Source organism: Nomia melanderi, chromosome 11 (assembly GCF_051020985.1).
Source record: "Nomia melanderi isolate GNS246 chromosome 11, iyNomMela1, whole genome shotgun sequence".
In the NCBI taxonomy this organism is placed as follows: domain Eukaryota; kingdom Metazoa; phylum Arthropoda; class Insecta; order Hymenoptera; family Halictidae; genus Nomia; species Nomia melanderi.
Genome location: NC_135009.1, coordinates 13,613,764 through 13,630,877, shown reverse-complemented (window position 1 = coordinate 13,630,877; position 17,114 = coordinate 13,613,764). Strand labels below are relative to the sequence as shown.

The 17,114-nt window shown below is 32.1% G+C and overlaps 5 protein-coding genes and 2 long non-coding RNA genes across 8 annotated transcripts; 4 read left to right on the top strand and 3 right to left on the bottom strand.

Moving 5' to 3' along the window:
* The first annotated feature begins 249 nt into the window (after positions 1 to 249).
* Positions 250 to 1,910, top strand: spt4 (Transcription elongation factor subunit spt4). 2 transcript variants are annotated; one of them, XM_031988804.2, is made up of 5 exons: positions 250 to 491; positions 565 to 671; positions 761 to 816; positions 1,484 to 1,618; positions 1,762 to 1,910. In XM_031988804.2, exons 1-4 carry the CDS (start codon positions 429 to 431, stop codon positions 1,600 to 1,602), a joined length of 345 nt encoding a protein of 114 aa, XP_031844664.1. In that variant the 5' UTR covers positions 250 to 428; the 3' UTR covers positions 1,603 to 1,618; positions 1,762 to 1,910. The 2 variants fall into 2 exon arrangements, with proteins under 2 accessions (XP_031844664.1, XP_031844663.1); XM_031988803.2 differs by lacking the exon at positions 1,762 to 1,910 and having other exon boundaries at positions 1,484 to 1,746.
* A 180-nt stretch (positions 1,911 to 2,090) lies between these two features.
* Positions 2,091 to 4,704, bottom strand: LOC116432220 (uncharacterized). The gene is made up of 6 exons (XM_031988775.2): positions 3,556 to 4,704; positions 3,113 to 3,482; positions 2,866 to 3,029; positions 2,652 to 2,793; positions 2,426 to 2,568; positions 2,091 to 2,315 (listed from the first exon to the last, which is right to left on the bottom strand). The coding sequence occupies exons 1-6, from the start codon at positions 4,702 to 4,704 to the stop codon at positions 2,091 to 2,093; spliced, it is 2,193 nt and encodes a 730-aa protein (XP_031844635.1).
* Positions 4,705 to 5,024: 320 nt separating this feature from the next.
* LOC143175087 (uncharacterized) lies at positions 5,025 to 5,816 on the top strand. Its single transcript, XR_012999719.1, has 4 exons — positions 5,025 to 5,139; positions 5,239 to 5,259; positions 5,364 to 5,445; positions 5,678 to 5,816. It is a non-coding gene; the product is annotated as an uncharacterized LOC143175087 (long non-coding RNA).
* mago (mago, exon junction complex subunit) lies at positions 5,732 to 6,887 on the top strand. The gene is made up of 2 exons (XM_031988802.2): positions 5,732 to 5,925; positions 5,998 to 6,887. Exon 2 carries the CDS (start codon positions 6,070 to 6,072, stop codon positions 6,508 to 6,510), a length of 441 nt encoding a protein of 146 aa, XP_031844662.1. The 5' UTR covers positions 5,732 to 5,925; positions 5,998 to 6,069; the 3' UTR covers positions 6,511 to 6,887.
* A 1,225-nt stretch (positions 6,888 to 8,112) lies between these two features.
* Positions 8,113 to 9,869, bottom strand: LOC116432226 (lysophospholipase D GDPD1). The gene is made up of 7 exons (XM_031988799.2): positions 9,548 to 9,869; positions 9,432 to 9,474; positions 9,171 to 9,352; positions 8,882 to 9,102; positions 8,691 to 8,824; positions 8,494 to 8,611; positions 8,113 to 8,424 (listed from the first exon to the last, which is right to left on the bottom strand). Exons 1-7 carry the CDS (start codon positions 9,744 to 9,746, stop codon positions 8,251 to 8,253), a joined length of 1,071 nt encoding a protein of 356 aa, XP_031844659.1. The 5' UTR covers positions 9,747 to 9,869; the 3' UTR covers positions 8,113 to 8,250.
* Positions 9,870 to 10,323: 454 nt separating this feature from the next.
* On the top strand, positions 10,324 to 14,465 carry Etl1 (SWI/SNF-related, matrix-associated actin-dependent regulator of chromatin, subfamily a, containing DEAD/H box 1). Its single transcript, XM_031988774.2, has 12 exons — positions 10,324 to 10,573; positions 10,829 to 10,959; positions 11,028 to 11,212; positions 11,276 to 11,504; positions 11,589 to 11,922; positions 11,990 to 12,264; positions 12,341 to 12,478; positions 12,551 to 12,874; positions 12,946 to 13,247; positions 13,328 to 13,540; positions 13,632 to 13,738; positions 13,803 to 14,465. Exons 1-12 carry the CDS (start codon positions 10,468 to 10,470, stop codon positions 13,955 to 13,957), a joined length of 2,499 nt encoding a protein of 832 aa, XP_031844634.1. The 5' UTR covers positions 10,324 to 10,467; the 3' UTR covers positions 13,958 to 14,465.
* Positions 14,466 to 14,604: 139 nt separating this feature from the next.
* Positions 14,605 to 17,035, bottom strand: LOC116432230 (uncharacterized). Its single transcript, XR_004236087.2, has 3 exons — positions 16,258 to 17,035; positions 15,408 to 15,710; positions 14,605 to 15,285 (listed from the first exon to the last, which is right to left on the bottom strand). It is a non-coding gene; the product is annotated as an uncharacterized LOC116432230 (long non-coding RNA).
* Between the last annotated feature and the right edge of the window lie 79 nt (positions 17,036 to 17,114).

The following is a 17,114-nucleotide window of genomic DNA, read 5'->3' as shown; positions in this document are numbered from 1 at the left end:
AAAACACTATAGTCCATGGAGAGTTTCTATGAAATCGATAATCGATTACGTTTCAAGCAAAGATTTAATTATATGTTTTAAATTCCATCAACTACATGAACGAAGAATTTATATAATAATTAATTCAGTTTGGGAATACTCGAATTCATGAATGATAAACAAAAGTATAACTGTGTATTTTCATGATGTAAATTTATTCAGTATCGTTTTATGAGAATGGAGTTGAAAACCTTTTTTTTTGAAAAGTCACTCCATCTTGTAGAATAGGAACGAAGCTTGAAGTTGGGATGTAAACATACTTTCATACTGTCAGTTGACTTTGGTTTGGTATTTCCATCTGTTTTTAAAATTTAAACGGAATTACGAATCACAAATTTATCGTAAAATATATTATTTTAAACTTATATTAGTAATATAATATTACATCAATGGAAACCGTTCCAAAAGACTTACGAGGACTAAGAGCGTGTTTGGTCTGTTCTTTGGTTAAGGTATGTTTATGGGTTTTATAGTGTAATTTTCATATAATAGAAATGCTTAATGTATATTACGTTTCGATTATAGACGTTCGATCAATTCGAATTTGACGGTTGCGACAATTGTGATGAATTTTTACGAATGAAAAATAACAAGGACAACGTTTTTGACTGTACAAGTTCTAATTTCGATGGGTAAGTTACTTAGAAAATAAAAAATGCAGTATAGGTTTTTGACATAAATATGGATTTTTTTTAACTATTCTTTTATACATTATTTTCAGTATGATTGCTGCAATGAGTCCAGAGGACAGTTGGGTTTGCAAGTGGCAAAGAATAAGTAAGCAACAAAGTTATATTTGTATGCGTTGAGTTAACTTTAAGCAAAAGAAATATTGTTACTCTTTATTCTTGTACACCTTTACAAAATTATAACAGTTACATTGCCTTATAGTAAATCAATATAATCTGTTATCTCCTCTGTCCTACATTATTTTGACATTTAAAATTTTTGAATGTTCGAGTTCTCAACATTTTGAACTTCTTTTTTTTCCTTCTAATTGTTCATTTTGGCAGTGCAAATGACAACAATAGTAAATCATGTTTTCATTAAGTCTGTGTATGTATTTGAAGGCAGCATTTTGTACAAATTTCAAAGCCAATATTTTTTTTATACAAACAATGTAGCTAATACAAAACAATGTAGTATCCATATTCGCAATTGAATAAGTTCCTTTGCTTTTGAGATTCTTAATGTTAAATACTATTTGTACATTTATACAGAATTTTTACTAATACGTATGATAATATGTATAATTATCAAGGAACATGCCCATGTGCGTACACCTGATTCTATTTTAATGTGTATTAACATATGTTGTAATCTCTTTTTTTTATACATAATGCTTTCTTCTTGTTTCATGGTTAAACTAAAATGAGTTGATCAGTGAAACCCCTTGCCAATTACAAAAAAGCTTGTTATTGCAACTGAGATTCTTCGTTTGCAGATCGATTTTGCAAGGGTGTATATGCAATATCAGTATCGGGACGATTGCCAGCAGGTGTTATAAGAGAGATGAAAAGCAGAGGAATAGTATATAGACCCCGCGATACGAGTCAACGATAATTTTGAACTTGTAAATGTAAGATCACTACTATACTTTATTGTAATATTATATAATAGAATAATATTTTAATTTTAATCTTGCTTCGAAATTCACTATGAATTTAATAAGATCTTCTCGAAAATATTAACTCGATTTGATTGATATGAACTTTTGTTCAGGTTTATGTGTTCAACCCTTTTCTGACTATACTTAGGACTCTGTAAGACGTTTCCAAGACTTTTCTATTCAAATGGACTATTAATATATGTATATTATAATATATCCCTCTAGCCTTTTTTCACTGTCTGTACAATAATATTTTTAATAGACTAGTCTGTAAGATCTTGAAAATGTTCAGATTTTGAGTATATGTACAATTCGCATTGAATCCATTTCTTTCTAATGTTAATCTGCCCCTATTCTCTACGAATCCTTCGTGTAATAAGTTGCTGTGTGTAATTTAAAATTTTCTGAACATAAGCTCTTTTTGTTTTTATGCGAATTAGTATCAAATATGATTATTACCTAAACATATGTTCGAGTGAGAATAGAAAGACGGATGCCGCATAACCGGCAAATGACTGTTTACGCAATTAAGCCATAAATTTGCGCAAGTTACGTGATAATTATTCTCATTATACACTACCCTGTCACTAGTTATAACTGTTAAGCAAAGAGAACAACAAATTGCCTCTCCTTGATGCAAAGGCCAAGCTGGTAATTCTGTAACAATCTGTAAATTTTTATGCACAGGCATGAAAAACATTATTCGTCAATTTTTATATTAAACGTCTCAATTACTATAATATACGAAACGTTTTACATAATAATATTCTCACTAACCGGTATATTTGCATAAAACGGTTCCATTTCCGCCCAAATCCGGTCAATATCCATTAGCAACTCATCAAATCCTATTATATTAATATCCATTTCCTTGTATGAGAAATTAACGCGTCTACAAACTGCTGCAACTTCGGCCAAGTCTATTGAAAAAGAACATAAAAAATTATCGCATAAAATAAGTGAATTTCTTGTAATATTTTCATATTCTCAATGTGATGCTTACTGCAAAGAAAATTATATCCCTGTGCTGAATTTAGTATCTCGTGTAAAACGAGTTCTGAGCTAATATTTGTAAATATATTTGCAGCTACTTGTAATAGTAGTACGCAACTTTCCATGCATTGCTTCCATTCCCAATATTCTGACTACAAGAATACATGTATTATAAATTACACATGCGAGTTTATACTTAAAATTATGATGAAAAATCTGTATACCTGATGTGTAGCATCGATCACTTGCTCTTCCTCTGCATTTGAAGGTAAGAAAGACTTAAGATCTAAACTAGGCACAGATCCTGATCGAGTCAGTGTGTTTGGTGCACCATTCATGAATTCTATACTATTAATTGATATGGCATCTTCTTTTTGAAGAGCTTTCCCTTAAAATGGATCATCGTTATTATCATTCTCTTTTGTACATAAATTAAGAAAACTTAATGATACAAGCAAGAATATTATTTACCCATTTCTAATGAGCGTTCTTCTACAGTATCCTCGAATTTAAGATTGTCGAACGATTCAGAGATTTCTGGCGTGATATTAAAATCTGTTGCATTTATATTACTGTTAGATTTTAATTCAAAATCTGTAAGCATGTCGGTGTAATTATCAGTATCTATAGTGTTCGAGACAGAAGTATTATTAGCAGGTTGTTCTGCGGATATAAATTCTCCAAATTCGTCGGTCGATTGATTGTTATGACTTGCGTTTGAATTTGGTTCTGTTGACACAGTTGTTTCCTGAACCAATGCACGCAAGGCACTATATTTATCGTCAATAAGCTGAAGATTCATTAGGTCCTGTGGATTAGACTCTGATTTCCCTGATGGAACCTACAAATTTGTTTAATATTAACAAACAAAATCGTGCAATTATAAACAGAGTAATGTTCAAAGAATTTGTTACCTTTTCTGACCATTCTATTTTGCTTGAAACATCTTTATCACTATTCAAATTTATAACTTCTGTGCTTATCTGATCTTTAATATTTTCACTATGGTCCTTGGGCGGATCGTTATTTCTTATCACTGTATCCTTAAGTATTACTGTCTTAGATTGACTTTTTATTGTACATTTAGGAAATAGTTCTGTTAAACATTCCATAGTAGGCTGATCTTTATTCTGAGGTGTTAAGTGTAAAGGTGCAGTTGAAAGTTTTGTGTGAACAGTACTGTGTAAAGATTTAGCATTTATGTTGTTCTTCTTTGACTTTTCTACAGGTTTCTTAACACCTAAATTATGATTTGCTAGTCTGCTACCAATTGCAGAGCCTTGTTTTGTGTCCCAAATGGGAACGCTTGGAATGTTAGGAATTGGAGCACTTTGAAACTCAGAGAACTCATCGCATGAGTCCGCCATAGATGAATGCTTGGAATCTAACTGAAAACGGTTTGTTGCTTGTTTCGTTTCTTTAAATGTATTGTTCGCATCCCATACAGCGGTAGAAGACATGTGAGACTTAGTATCGAAAGAAGTAATTTTTCCAGGTACATTATTTGTCATTTGTGTATTTAAATCGGAAGATATGATACTGTGTTGATGAAATTTTGCTTTTCCTTTAACTTCCGATGAATATCTTCCATCTGGGCCAATGAAACTAACTTCTGTATTATCATTAAGGCTTTGAAACTTAGCTGCTGAATTCAATTGTGTTACTGGCTGCAGATTCATTAAACATTCTATATTTAAGTATGGTGTAGGTGGAAACGGAAGTAGATGTAATATATCCAAACTATTGAAAGTGTAAGAAGCCTGTGCTGCTGCGACAAGAGCAAGAACAATATACAGCTCCTGCTCTGTGAGCTGACCGGCATATTTTTGATTTGCCAAGTTCCATATGTGTCCAAGAACTTCTGTGGGTAGCTGACTAGTGAGCAACAAGGCAAATACTTTGTTGGTGTCAACGAGTAGCTCAGTTTGCATTCCATTAGATCTGACTTTATCTTCTCGTACTGCTTCCCATACCATCTTGTAGATTGGTGGTAAAGTAGTTGAATTAGTCCACAGCCAGGTTGGCAATTGGTTCAGTCTTTTATCCATATGAACTTTATTCATGGTCGATCGGTAATCCTTGGCTGGGTAATTGCTATGACGAGTTTGAATTATGTGAACTCGTCGAGAAGGATAATTTCATCCTTCAGCTTACTACCTTGGTACATACATCAACGTGAACACTGTAAACATCTCACTGATTTGCGTGTGGATTTTTCAACATTCGCGCGTGTCACCCACCATTGAATCCACGGTGAACAATTCTCATCGTGAGCAGTGTCTAAAATTACAGCTACAAATTTTGATTATTCGTTACGATTGAAATTATTTGTTCGAGACAATTGCGTGGCACAGATCTTGACAATTCAGGTGTCACCGGATGACCACTGGACAACGTCCTCTTACGAAAGCTGATCAGCGACAAGTGCGACGAAGTTTGTTCGAAATTAAGATTCAATGTGAATCATGATTTTCAACGTGACACTAATTTTTAAAAAGGTAGTATTTAAACATTAATAAAGTGAAATCTTTTGTCATTTTTTTACATTAAAATTAATTTTATTTAACTTAACGTATTCAATCAACATGTTCTCCAAGATATTCCTATCAATTCAGAATGTAAGTTAAATTACTAACAATTAGAAAAATAGGTATTTAATATATAAATAGAATTAGATAAAAATAATACATATAATATTATTTCTTCTTATATGTACTGAAAGATCAAACTTAATTCTACATCCCCATTCCAACAAGAATCATCATCAGAAGTGAGAGTTCTCTCTCATACTGAAATATTCAATGGTAAATATAGAAAGTACAAAACAAAAAAACTATGCCGAACAATTTTTTTAATTGTTTTAGAATATTTGTTCTATATCTTTAAATTGAAATTATACACTAACAATCAGATAGTGAAACTATTTCAATTGATATTCAAACATTTAATAAAATTGATTCAGAAGTTTTGTAACGCCATCTTAATAAAATCTCTCAAGCTTAAACCAATCAGTTTGTATTATATTTGCCTCACTAGATAAACTGAAAACGTTATTACTTGTGAACTGCCTTAACGAAGTAGCATCGTTGATAATTAACTGAACCGTGTCTTGATGCCAATACAAATGGACGTGTGTGATAAACATACTGAATCAATGCATTTGTAGAAATTTGTGTACTGTTTGTACTTGCTGACTTACAAAAGTCAGTCTGATTCAAAAGGAATATTGTATTACTCCTTTATTATAAAAGGAAGTGAAAATAATCATAGTTACACAGAAAAAGGTATGTGAATAACCTCCAACTACTGTTTATGGCTTCGATAATCTGGTTTCAGAAATATTTATTCCTTTTCAGTTGACCGTCAGTCATTAAGAAACCATTGAATTAAATTCAGCGTGTAAATTTTATCAACGTTGAAAATACACGATGTCCACTGACTTCTACATACGTTACTACGTCGGTCACAAGGGGAAATTCGGTCATGAGTTTCTGGAATTCGAATTTAGACCGGACGGTAAACTGAGATATGCAAACAATTCAAATTATAAGAATGATACTATGATTCGAAAAGAAGCTTACGTGCACCAGTGCGTAATGGAGGAACTGAAAAGGATCATTCAGGATTCTGAAATCATGCAAGAAGATGATTCTTTATGGCCACAACCTGACCGAGTTGGCCGTCAAGAATTAGAGATTGTAATTGGGGATGAACACATATCATTTACCACTTCAAAGACTGGTTCTTTATTGGATGTTAATCAATCACGGGACCCTGAAGGACTACGTTGCTTTTATTACTTAGTACAGGATTTAAAGTGCTTAGTATTTTCCTTGATAGGGTTACATTTCAAAATAAAGCCTATATAAGCATGTATAATTATGTTCACACTTTATTCCAGATTTAAGTAAACTTGATTGTAAGAAAATATATAATAACTTTTCTTTGTCTATACATTCAATTATTTCACCTCTACTTGTAGCAGTAGTTATTATTAAGTAAGGAATTGGAAGAAATTAGATAAATGTAGGTATGATAAAATTGAATCAAAGATTATTTATACCGTATGGTTCATTCTATGATTAAGAGGATAGTGGCTTGTAAAATGCATTGTGCCCTTTTAGAAAAATTAGTGATAATACATGTGAAATAAATATAACAGCCAACAGTACTTCACATTAGTTGATACCAGAGAAAGACTGCACATTGAAAAGCAACAGAACAATATCACCGATAGCAGAGAATTGTACGTAAGTAATTATAGGTTATAATTTTCTAACCCATAGACTAAAATTTCAAATAATTAAATTAACTGCACTTTATTTTTTAATAATACAAAGCACATTTTACATTTTTGTATTAAAATATAATGTGCGATTGTAATTTTTAAATTATCCTAAGTACTTTTTTTTCAATATGCATACATTTTTTGTGTATCATTTTCTTTTTAACTTTTAAAGTTTTGGTAGTACAAGTTTTTTCTCTAATGTAATTGTAAAGTGTGTAATAATATTATCTAATGTGACAATAGTTCAATAATTAAAATAATTTTTATTATAGAAATAAAATGTCATCGAAGGAAATGCCCAATAATAGTGGTGACAATGAAGATGATAGAGTTGTTACGGATTCTGTGCATGGAAGGTTCAGACAGATTCAAATACATTGTGATATGTGCAATTTGGATCTTGTTGGGAACTATACTGAAATAAAAAAACATTTTGACAGCTCGCATGCTTCTAAGCAAAGTTGCTCTTATTGCAAAGGAAAAGTATTCACCTATAGGCAAATACCTTTTGATGGTTCTACTGAAGAATCTAAAACAATATTTTATCATAAGTGCAATAGACCATGAATTTCTTCTAGTATAGAAATAATGTAAAATAACTTTTTTATATATTTATATTTACAAACATTTTATATTTTTTTTATAAATATTAAGGTGAGCATAATAATGAGTACAGATACAAAAAAATGTTATAACAAAAATTATGATAATGCTGTCATAGGATTTAAAAACATAGTTGAAAGACATGTTAAATTTATTTCAAATATAAAGGTATATATATTTGTACATAGCGCAAGCTTCATCTCCATATAATCTGTGTAGAAAATATTTCTACTGTCCCTAAATTTACATTTGAGACAGTTTCATAAAGTACAATAATTTAACATTGATTATAGAATTTTTTTAGTTTGCACATGACATTTCAGTACCTTTAGTCAATACCTTTCATGACATTGTTAAGTATTGTATAAATAACAGAAAGGAACATGTTTTAAGCATGTGATGACTAGTTTTATTAAAACAATAGAATAATAGTATTTATTTATAAGCTGCTTTATGCCATTCACTTTGCATTTTTAACTATCTCTGTCAATATTATTGTTACTTACATAATTACTCTATAAATGCTCCATAAATATGTATATTTTTGAAAGAATACTGTATGAAAATTAATACAAATATATACAAACAGAATAAAAAATATTTTATTACTGGTTGACTTGTTACTCCAATTTTGACTTTTGTAGATATGTTGTAATCAATTTCAAATAATAATACTTTATAACTATTTCTTTGCAAATATTATAAGTATGCTCATTTATCAATTGTTAACATTTGTCTTCAAAGATTGACTATTATTATTATTTTTCTTTTCAATTGTATGATTTTTTAAAAATAATGTTAATTTCGTTGGGTAATCAGTTATTACTCCAGTTGCACCAAGATCAAAGGCTTTCTGAAATTCTTCATCTTTGTTTAAGACCCAAAAATATACCTAGAAAAATTACATTGATAATATGCAACAACTGATTTACACTTGATATTATGCATTACATTAACTTACATGTATTCCACGAGCTCTTAAATGGTTAAACAAGGATGGCCTTATTAGCAATACATTGATAGTGTGTATCATTAATTTTCCTATAGGGGAAAATGTGGAATTCGGTCTTCTTGTGCGTCTACAATTACGAGTATAAATGAATAACATAAAATTATTGATTTTACTTAATTCAGTATTACATAAAGTGTTCAATGTACCGTAAATAAATGGAAGGTAAAAATATTTCTAGATGTGTTTCTTTCAAAGGTACAAATGGTAATAATCCTGTATACATTAATAATATCAAGAGAGTTACACGTCGCATGGAAAACAACAAATTCACATTTGGATTCTAAAAGAATTAACATTATTTACTGTCCTTGATGTATTTTAAAAACAAGTTAATTACCGTTTTATAGCATTTCTGTGTTATTTTATCATTAAAATTTCCCCATACAGTATATTCTTCACGATTGTATTCTTTTATAAGATCAGACACCTTTGATATAAGTTGGTCATCGTTAATTTTAATATCAATGTTAACTGGTATATTTGGAAATGCTTCGAAAACTTCTCTCAGTAGAGGAACCTGTCTGTCTTCCTCTTTTTCTGACCCAATGTATTCCTTACCTAATAAACTATAGTTTTTAAATAATTTCATTCAATTGTATGTTTCTGTAATAAATATTTACAATTACCTGGTTCAAAATCAATTGGAAGATGTGGCTTCAAGAGTGGCAATTCTTTGTAATTTAATTCTGATATATTTTTGTTTGTGCCTGTACTACGTAGAAGATTTTGATCATGGAACACGACTACTTGTCCATCCTTTGTAAGGTGACAATCTAGTTCTAGCATTTGTGTTCCAACCGCGACAGCCCTAATATGAAAAACAGGCTCACAAAAAGTTTAAAATGATATTACTTCCTCTTACAGAATGAATAAGCATTTTTACTAACCGTTTAAATGCATGCATCGTATTTTCATATCCTTCTCCAGCCCCTGAACGAAAAACATACGCTGTAACTCATTTATTATGTTCAGAAACATGATGTTAAAAGATGATTAAATGTACCTCCCCTATGACTTATATGTTGACAATTAAATTTCACCCTTTTCTTTTTGTGCAATAACGTGGGATATTTAAAAAGTATCATTGACGTTAGCATGTAACCTCCTATCAATGTGTACAGCAACATTTTATACTCTTTTTTGTTTATTCTCGTAATGTATTGTACAATGTCATTATCCATTAACAAAATTTTTATTTTCATCTAAACAAGACGGGATAATTTCACGTGACCTGCAGCCTACATGATGGAGACTGGTTATGAGTATATTTTGAAGTATACTTCGAATATGTATCAACAAATTTGGAATCCTATGGGTGGAATCGCACGAGTCTCTCATCTTCGATTCAAATTTTTACCGCGCATACATGAAAATACTGTACCAGCTCTTTTTTTGTTTTCCCTTTTAATTTATTTTAATACACGTAAAACGAAACACGAGGAACTTTAGCGGAAAAACAAAATACAATTTGTTTACTATAAAGTTTAAATGAAGAAATTATGGTAGTTGTATTTCATATGTTCTTCAAAGGAAATTATATTCGAATTTCACAGGACAAAATGGTTGGAGTTGTTGTTACTTTTGAATGTGTGGTTGATATTTGATTAAAATATTTATTTCTTTCACAAATAAATATAAATATATCGACATGTCATTGGAAAAATAGATGTCTTACAAATTCTTTTATCCCTTAATAAGCTTCATAGAATGAACGAACCACGGACGATTGTAAAATCACTAAAAATTGCGAATATTCCAAGATATTCCAAGTAATTGGTAAATAGGTAACTATATTAACCTGTTGGACGTCTGTCTTTCTCCCTAGTCCGGAGCTTTTCCGAATGCACCTGTCAAACGTGTTTTAAAAGCTACCTTTATGTAGAAAAATGTGTTTCCAGCAGCGTCTCTCATTCGTTTAACGAGATGTCGGATTCGAATTCGCCGAAAACAGATGCAAGCAGCCTAAGCCTCTCGGGTAACTTGCGACAATTTCGATTCCAAAAGAAACAACTGAAACCATTAAACATGTGTAAGATTCCCTTTATTTTCGATTTTCAATTTCTGACTTCTTATGAACAGTGTCCATCTTTTGTTGTTGTTTTATTGAGAGTACCTTGTATGAGTATTATTTGCTTTACAATAGAGACGTTTTTGTATATTATCCATTAATTTTATTATGGATATTAGTTTAATTTACTTTTTTTGAAGATCATTATTACTAGCAATGCTATGTAAATATTCTCATGATAACATGATTGTAAACAGATACTTCATTATTGTTTAGCGGATGATGATAGCAATCATGTTGGATCTGATATACAATTTCGACGTAAGGCAGTGAATGTAATTGAAGATAGTGATAGTGATGCAGGCAGTCCTTCTAAAAATATAGGTTCTTCGGATCGCAAAGACAAGGTAGATTTATTCGGGGATGTACTGATTCATTTGAAAAGGGATAAAAATGGTATTATTCATTTGAATAGGAAGTGCATGGTAATACAAATTGGAATAGTGATGATGGCGAAGAAATGGTCAGAAATAAGAGAAAGAGGAACTTCAAAGAGCCTCCTAGGGGCATGAAGAAAAAGAGAAGAAAATATAATAGAGAAGAGGATGTAGATATTGATTCAGATGAAGAAAGTTTCAATAAAGAAAAAGTATTTGATAGGTATGTACATAAAAACCTTTATGAATTCCATCAAGTAAAATTTTCTTTATGTGTTGTTTATAGCGATGAAGATTCAGATATAGAAATATCTAATGAGCTTACCAATGATAAGAAAGCAGTTTTAGAATTTATGCAGACTTCTCTTCCATCGGAATTGCTTTTAATGTCTCAGTGTTCTCAAAAAAAAGCAACTGCCATTATACAAGCAAGACCATTTGAGAACTGGAGGGACTTAGTTCAAAAGTTCCAAAATAATAAATATTTAGATACAGAACTGTTGAATTCAGCTCAAGTAAGTAATAGAAGTTTATTACACACCTGTACTTAAATATCAGTATTTAATATCAAAACTCCCTGTGTCACTTGTATGAAATAGGAATTACTGGCCACAAGACACGCAGTGGAAACTTTAATGAAGAAATGCCTTCGTTTGTCTTCAAACATAGAGAAAGCTGTAGCTGCAGGTGTTTCAGCTATCACAAAGCAGCCAAAAGAATTATCATCAAATTTAACATTAGCTCCATATCAAATGGTTGGTTTAAATTGGCTGGCTGTGATGCATGCACAGAATGTGAATGGTATACTAGCAGATGAGATGGGTTTAGGAAAAACAGTACAAGTGATATCCTTCCTCACATATTTGAAGGAAGCTGGCCTCAGAGGTGAAAAAGATGGGCCCCATTTAATAGTTGTCCCTAGCTCAACAATGGGTAAATATATGTTATAAAGTTCTTGATATCTGTTTTCCGATTTATGATGTATGCATTTAACTTGTAGAAAATTGGAACAATGAGTTGGAAAGGTGGTCACCTGGCTTAAAGGTTGTACAATATTATGGTTCCCAAGAAGAAAGGAAAGAGATGAGACTTGGGTGGCGAAATGGTGATCTAGACGACGTTGATGTTTTGTTAACCACGTATAATTTGATTAGCAGCACACCAGAAGAACGGAGACTATTCCGAGTTATGCCAATTGATTACGTTGTTTTTGATGAGGCTCACATGTTGAAAAATATGAGCACTATTAGATACGAGAATCTCGTTAGAATTAATGTACCTATCTAAGTTATCAGGGCTTTAATTTACGTATTTCTTTAAATCATAAATTCTTACAATACTATGTTTGCAGGCGAAACATCGAATTCTGTTAACTGGTACTCCCTTACAAAACAATTTATTGGAATTAATGTCGCTTTTAATATTCGTAATGCCGTCGTTATTTGCTGGAAAACAAGCCGATTTAAAGAGTCTGTTTTCAAAAAATCCAGTAAGTGTTGAACAGTATAATATTCGTAACTACGAGGACACAAATTACATAAACCCATGTATCACATTACAGAAAGTACCATCAGTAAAAAACAACAGCGAAAAACCGTTGTTCGAACAAGAACAAGTTAAAAATGCGAAACAAATCATGAAACCTTTCGTGCTCCGCCGTTTGAAGTCTGAAGTTCTCCGAGATTTGCCTCAGAAAACTGATCGCGTGATAAGAGTTCCAATGACGGAAAAACAAAACAAAATGTACAGAAACTTAATAGCTGAATTTTCAGCGGAAGCTGATCAAAGCTCGCAAGTGAACGGTATAGGGATGATGATGCAATTGAGAAAGCTGGCCAATCATCCGTTGCTAGTGCGAGATTATTACAATGAATCCAAGTTAAAAGTAAATTTATAATATACACTTAACAAGGCACTTGTGTTTTGGAGAATGTTAATTACTTGTAATTTGCTTAGGTAATAGCAAGTAGGCTGGCAAAGGAACATGGGTACAAACAGAAGAATCCAGATTATGTGTTCGAAGATTTGCAGTGCATGTCTGACTATCAGATCAATCAATTAACAAGAACATACAAAAGTTTAGCTGGATTAGGTTTACCACAAGAACTCATTCCTGAAGCTGGAAAATTAAAAGTATTAGATGAGTTACTGCCAAAACTGAAAGAAGAAGGACATAGAGTGTTAATTTTCAGTCAATTTACAATGGTACTGGACATCCTAGAAGAATATCTAACGATTAGAGGAAAATCATATTTAAGGTTTGTTTCATATTTGAATCATTCTGTTTTTTTATCTAACGGTGGGTTAACATTTAATTGGATTATTTTTGAAAATGCAGATTAGATGGAAGTACACCTGTAACAGATAGACAATTTTTAATAAATCAATATACCGAAGATGAAAGTATATTTATATTTTTATTATCTACAAAAGCTGGAGGCTTAGGGATCAATTTAACAACTGCAGATACTGTTATAATTCATGATATTGATTTTAATCCATATAATGATAAGCAAGCGGAAGATCGTTGCCATAGAGTAGGCCAGACGAGGTACGCCGGTAGAATACAATGTATAAAAATATTGCAGCTATAATTAAATGCTTCTGATGAATCTCTAATAATAAAATGAATGTCTTTTTAGACCAGTTAGTATAGTTAGATTATTATGCGAAGATACTATAGAGGAAGGCATGTATGAGGTTGCACAGGATAAATTGCATCTTGAAGAACAGATTACACGTAATGAAGGTGGGTACCATTGGAGTCTGTTTTATTTGTGATTTACTTGATCAAATGTGACGTTCATTTACAGAAAACGAGAGCACGGACAAAAAGAGTGTACTGAAGCTACTTAAAATGACGTTGGGTCTGGATCATAATAGATCTTTGTCGTTAACTCCAACAAAAAATGCAAAAACTAGTAACGGGGCATTAAACAACGAACCGGAGAGCGATATAGAATTCTAAAAGTAATCTCATACTGGAACATATTTTTTACTAGTTGGAAAATCAACGTCATTTTTATATATCTGTTCTTACACTTTGTGATAAAGTACTGTCGCAATTGCACAAAGAACGTTTAACCCGAAAATTCGTCCCATGTGTTTCTTTAACAATTATGCACGTGAAATTATTTACGAGCAATTCTCTAATTAACTGTATTTGGGAATTAACTCCATGAATTCTTTCCATATTATTTTGTACATCACATGCTAAACTATTCTTGTATTTATATGGGTATCTATTTAGATGTTTTTAATTACAATTCAATTATAATTTTTTTTTGTGTGTTGTGTATACGTTGAAATATTTAATTGTATAAGCACTAGGTAAATATTGAAGACTGCACATTGTTCACGAATATACATGGAAAGGGGATGAAAATTGAACATAGACAACAACAAATTTCTGATACAAGTAGTTGCATAATGTGAATAATGTGTTGAAATATATATATTTATTTGATATTATTGTACACAGACATTCCTCTCGAGATTATTTGATCAATGTACAAAACCATTGACGGTGTGCACCGTTTATCGGAGTTAATTTATTTACATGTAATGCATTTCTACTAGAATTCCATTAAGGTTTGTCACATAAAAAGAATGCTACTACTAGACAAGATTTACAAGGTTAACGTATTTAAGAATTTATGATCAGGTGTTAATAATACTGATGAAAAACATTTCAAAATACAATAAAAATTTTGTAATACATGCTTTGTAATTATTGTAATTGTTCAACGATTGAATTATTATAAAGTGAATACAAAATTAAGAAATTAAATTTTAACTAATTCGTAATACGTGCTCCTCATTCTTTTATGCGCCACTCGAAAGTACAACAATCTTATTTCGTACATTACACAGATTGGCCATCTAATTTTCCATAAAAATGGAATATTCCACGTAAAAAACAATATCTTAATGCAATAGTAAATTTCAATCTCTCCAAATTTGATTAAGTAAATATTTTTCTTTCCATTTGTAGCAAATATTTTTTATTATCGTCGTATTAATACATACTGAAAATCACTGTATATGTTATCATTTTAAGTTGCATAAACTAGTCGAGATTGGCATCTAAGATGAACCTGTAGAATGTTGCAGCTACAGCAGCCTGAAAGGGAAATTCCGTGACGTCATTCAAATACCTTTTCACTTTTAGCTATGTATGTAGTAGCGGGCAGATTATAATACCACTGCAAGAGTAATAAGTGTATATGAATATATAAATACAGTGCAAAGGAAATTACAGTGTATCCCCCTGGTTTTGGGATGCCCCGTGTATTCCTGTAACATTATAATTATTATACAAGAACAGTAAGGTACTCGTAATTCCTGCACGATACATATTTATCAATATCATATGGTATGATCAACAATCATAATGTTATCATGATACAGATACTAACAAGAAAACGAAGTGAACAAGTGCCATGGGTAAATTCTATGTCTTTTATCTGGCATGTTTCTGTATCGATAATTCGTGACGTAACACCTAAAACCGCATATTTCCAAGATCGGAATCTAGAGTTGTAGAATGTTGTCGTCAGAAACTGCAAGAGCCAGGAAAATTCCTGTGACATTAACTGAATAATCCTATCGGCGTGACTTTAACCATTAGATCGAAATAATCGATTGAAGTTACATTCAGAAAACCGTGTAATCATAAGAATTCTATTGGCATACTTTTCAACTAAGCCATTGATATTCTCCTGGAATAATGAAAAATAAAAAGTTAATCAAGATTATGTGGGATCAATTACCGATCCAACGTACAGTTCTCATTGATTCGTGAATTAAATCGACATTATTGATAGTGGGGGAGAGTTGAAAGTGGTGGGGCGTAAATGAACGGCCGAGGAGTGGGGGAAACAAGATTGGTTGGGCAAGGATTAGCGTACCTAATGGAGGGGCGAGGGAAATAAGACACGAGGAGAGGGACAGGGAAAAATCCACGTGGTATTAGCGTTGAAATTTTCAGTATTATAAAAATAGAATTATTGATTAATATATGAGTATGTCCTGTAATTTTCCACGTGAATACAGCACCATAATTTTGTAAGATAAACAATTCAATAAAAGATCAAGATCAACTCATCATTTTATTAGCACGTTAGACTTCCTCGCTTCATCGTTATCGTTGTCCAAAAGGGTTGCATTCAAAATCTTTTTCAAAATACGCACGTTTTCATATCAAATTTTCTTTTCTTTCATTGAACCGATCACCTCCTACCGCAATCAACAATATCAGTGACTCACATTTTGCGTTACTCAATTATGCTGATGATACAATGAGTAAATCCTGAAAGTTCCGTTTTTCCTGGTTCCGTCGGTCGTACAGGTTAAGTTTGCAATTCGAAACGTTGACCTGCACTACTTTTCACACTTTTCGCCTGACGAACGAATAACATTCAATTCGGTAAATACACTCGTCGAAATATTTTCTAAAAATCCCAAAAACGAGATCCATCGCGAATGTTCACGTACGTAATTCTAAGCAACGAGATTACAGGAAGCGACTACCCGGATCTAGTAGTTTCTCCGTTCTTCCCGCCTCTCGCGTACCGTACACAGTACGCCTATTTCATAAGTGAAAAATAAACAAGAAACGATTAATAACTGTCATATCGGCAGCAAGACCGATTAATTGTCAATAATTAGTTAAAAGGTACGAGTCATCTATTATACATATTATTCACTTGCAACCGTTTATTGCTACGATCATAATAAATATCGAATTCGTAAAAATAAAATAAAATACTCAATAACAATTAAATACTAGAAAATTGAAAATATTTCTTCCTAGATAAAATCATCACATTCGAGTTTCTCGGTGTCCAGCCGCGGCTAGTCCAGCGGCTTCGTGTCGCTTCGGAAAAGTTGGTTCCCTCGCCGATCGGAAAATTGGCGGTAAACCGGTACGCGATTCCTTCGTCGGTACACCCGTTCGTTCGTTCATTCGCTCTGTCGGGTGGGGAATTACGAAAGGCAAAGTGTTCCTACGAGCAACACCAGCCCGTCTTAGATTCCGATCTCGAGTAGGCCCCGTAAGGTAGTCGAGCCGCATCGTCGCGTCCGAATCACGGCTGCGAGTGACCAGCAAACGAAATGGCAAG

Excerpts from the sequence above, each read along its gene's own strand:
- LOC116432226 (XM_031988799.2), bottom strand. The coding sequence starts at position 9,746 with ATGAAAATAAAAATTTTGTTAATGGATAATGACATTGTACAATACATT. Across the intron at positions 9,475-9,547 it reads ACATATAAGTCATAGGGGAG|GGGCTGGAGAAGGATATGAA; the intron begins GTACATTTAATC and ends TTTTTCGTTCAG. Across the intron at positions 8,825-8,881 it reads CACAGAAATGCTATAAAACG|AATCCAAATGTGAATTTGTT; the intron begins GTAATTAACTTG and ends TAATTCTTTTAG.
- Etl1 (XM_031988774.2), top strand. The coding sequence starts at position 10,468 with ATGTCGGATTCGAATTCGCCGAAAACAGATGCAAGCAGCCTAAGCCTC. Across the intron at positions 13,248-13,327 it reads AGAGGAAAATCATATTTAAG|ATTAGATGGAAGTACACCTG; the intron begins GTTTGTTTCATA and ends TTGAAAATGCAG. Across the intron at positions 13,739-13,802 it reads ACAGATTACACGTAATGAAG|AAAACGAGAGCACGGACAAA; the intron begins GTGGGTACCATT and ends GTTCATTTACAG.
- spt4 (XM_031988804.2), top strand. The coding sequence starts at position 429 with ATGGAAACCGTTCCAAAAGACTTACGAGGACTAAGAGCGTGTTTGGTC. Across the intron at positions 492-564 it reads TGGTCTGTTCTTTGGTTAAG|ACGTTCGATCAATTCGAATT; the intron begins GTATGTTTATGG and ends TTTCGATTATAG. Across the intron at positions 817-1,483 it reads TTGCAAGTGGCAAAGAATAA|ATCGATTTTGCAAGGGTGTA; the intron begins GTAAGCAACAAA and ends CTTCGTTTGCAG.
- mago (XM_031988802.2), top strand. The coding sequence starts at position 6,070 with ATGTCCACTGACTTCTACATACGTTACTACGTCGGTCACAAGGGGAAA.
- LOC116432220 (XM_031988775.2), bottom strand. The coding sequence starts at position 4,704 with ATGAATAAAGTTCATATGGATAAAAGACTGAACCAATTGCCAACCTGG. Across the intron at positions 3,483-3,555 it reads AAATAGAATGGTCAGAAAAG|GTTCCATCAGGGAAATCAGA; the intron begins GTAACAAATTCT and ends ACAAATTTGTAG. Across the intron at positions 2,794-2,865 it reads TGATCGATGCTACACATCAG|TCAGAATATTGGGAATGGAA; the intron begins GTATACAGATTT and ends GTATTCTTGTAG.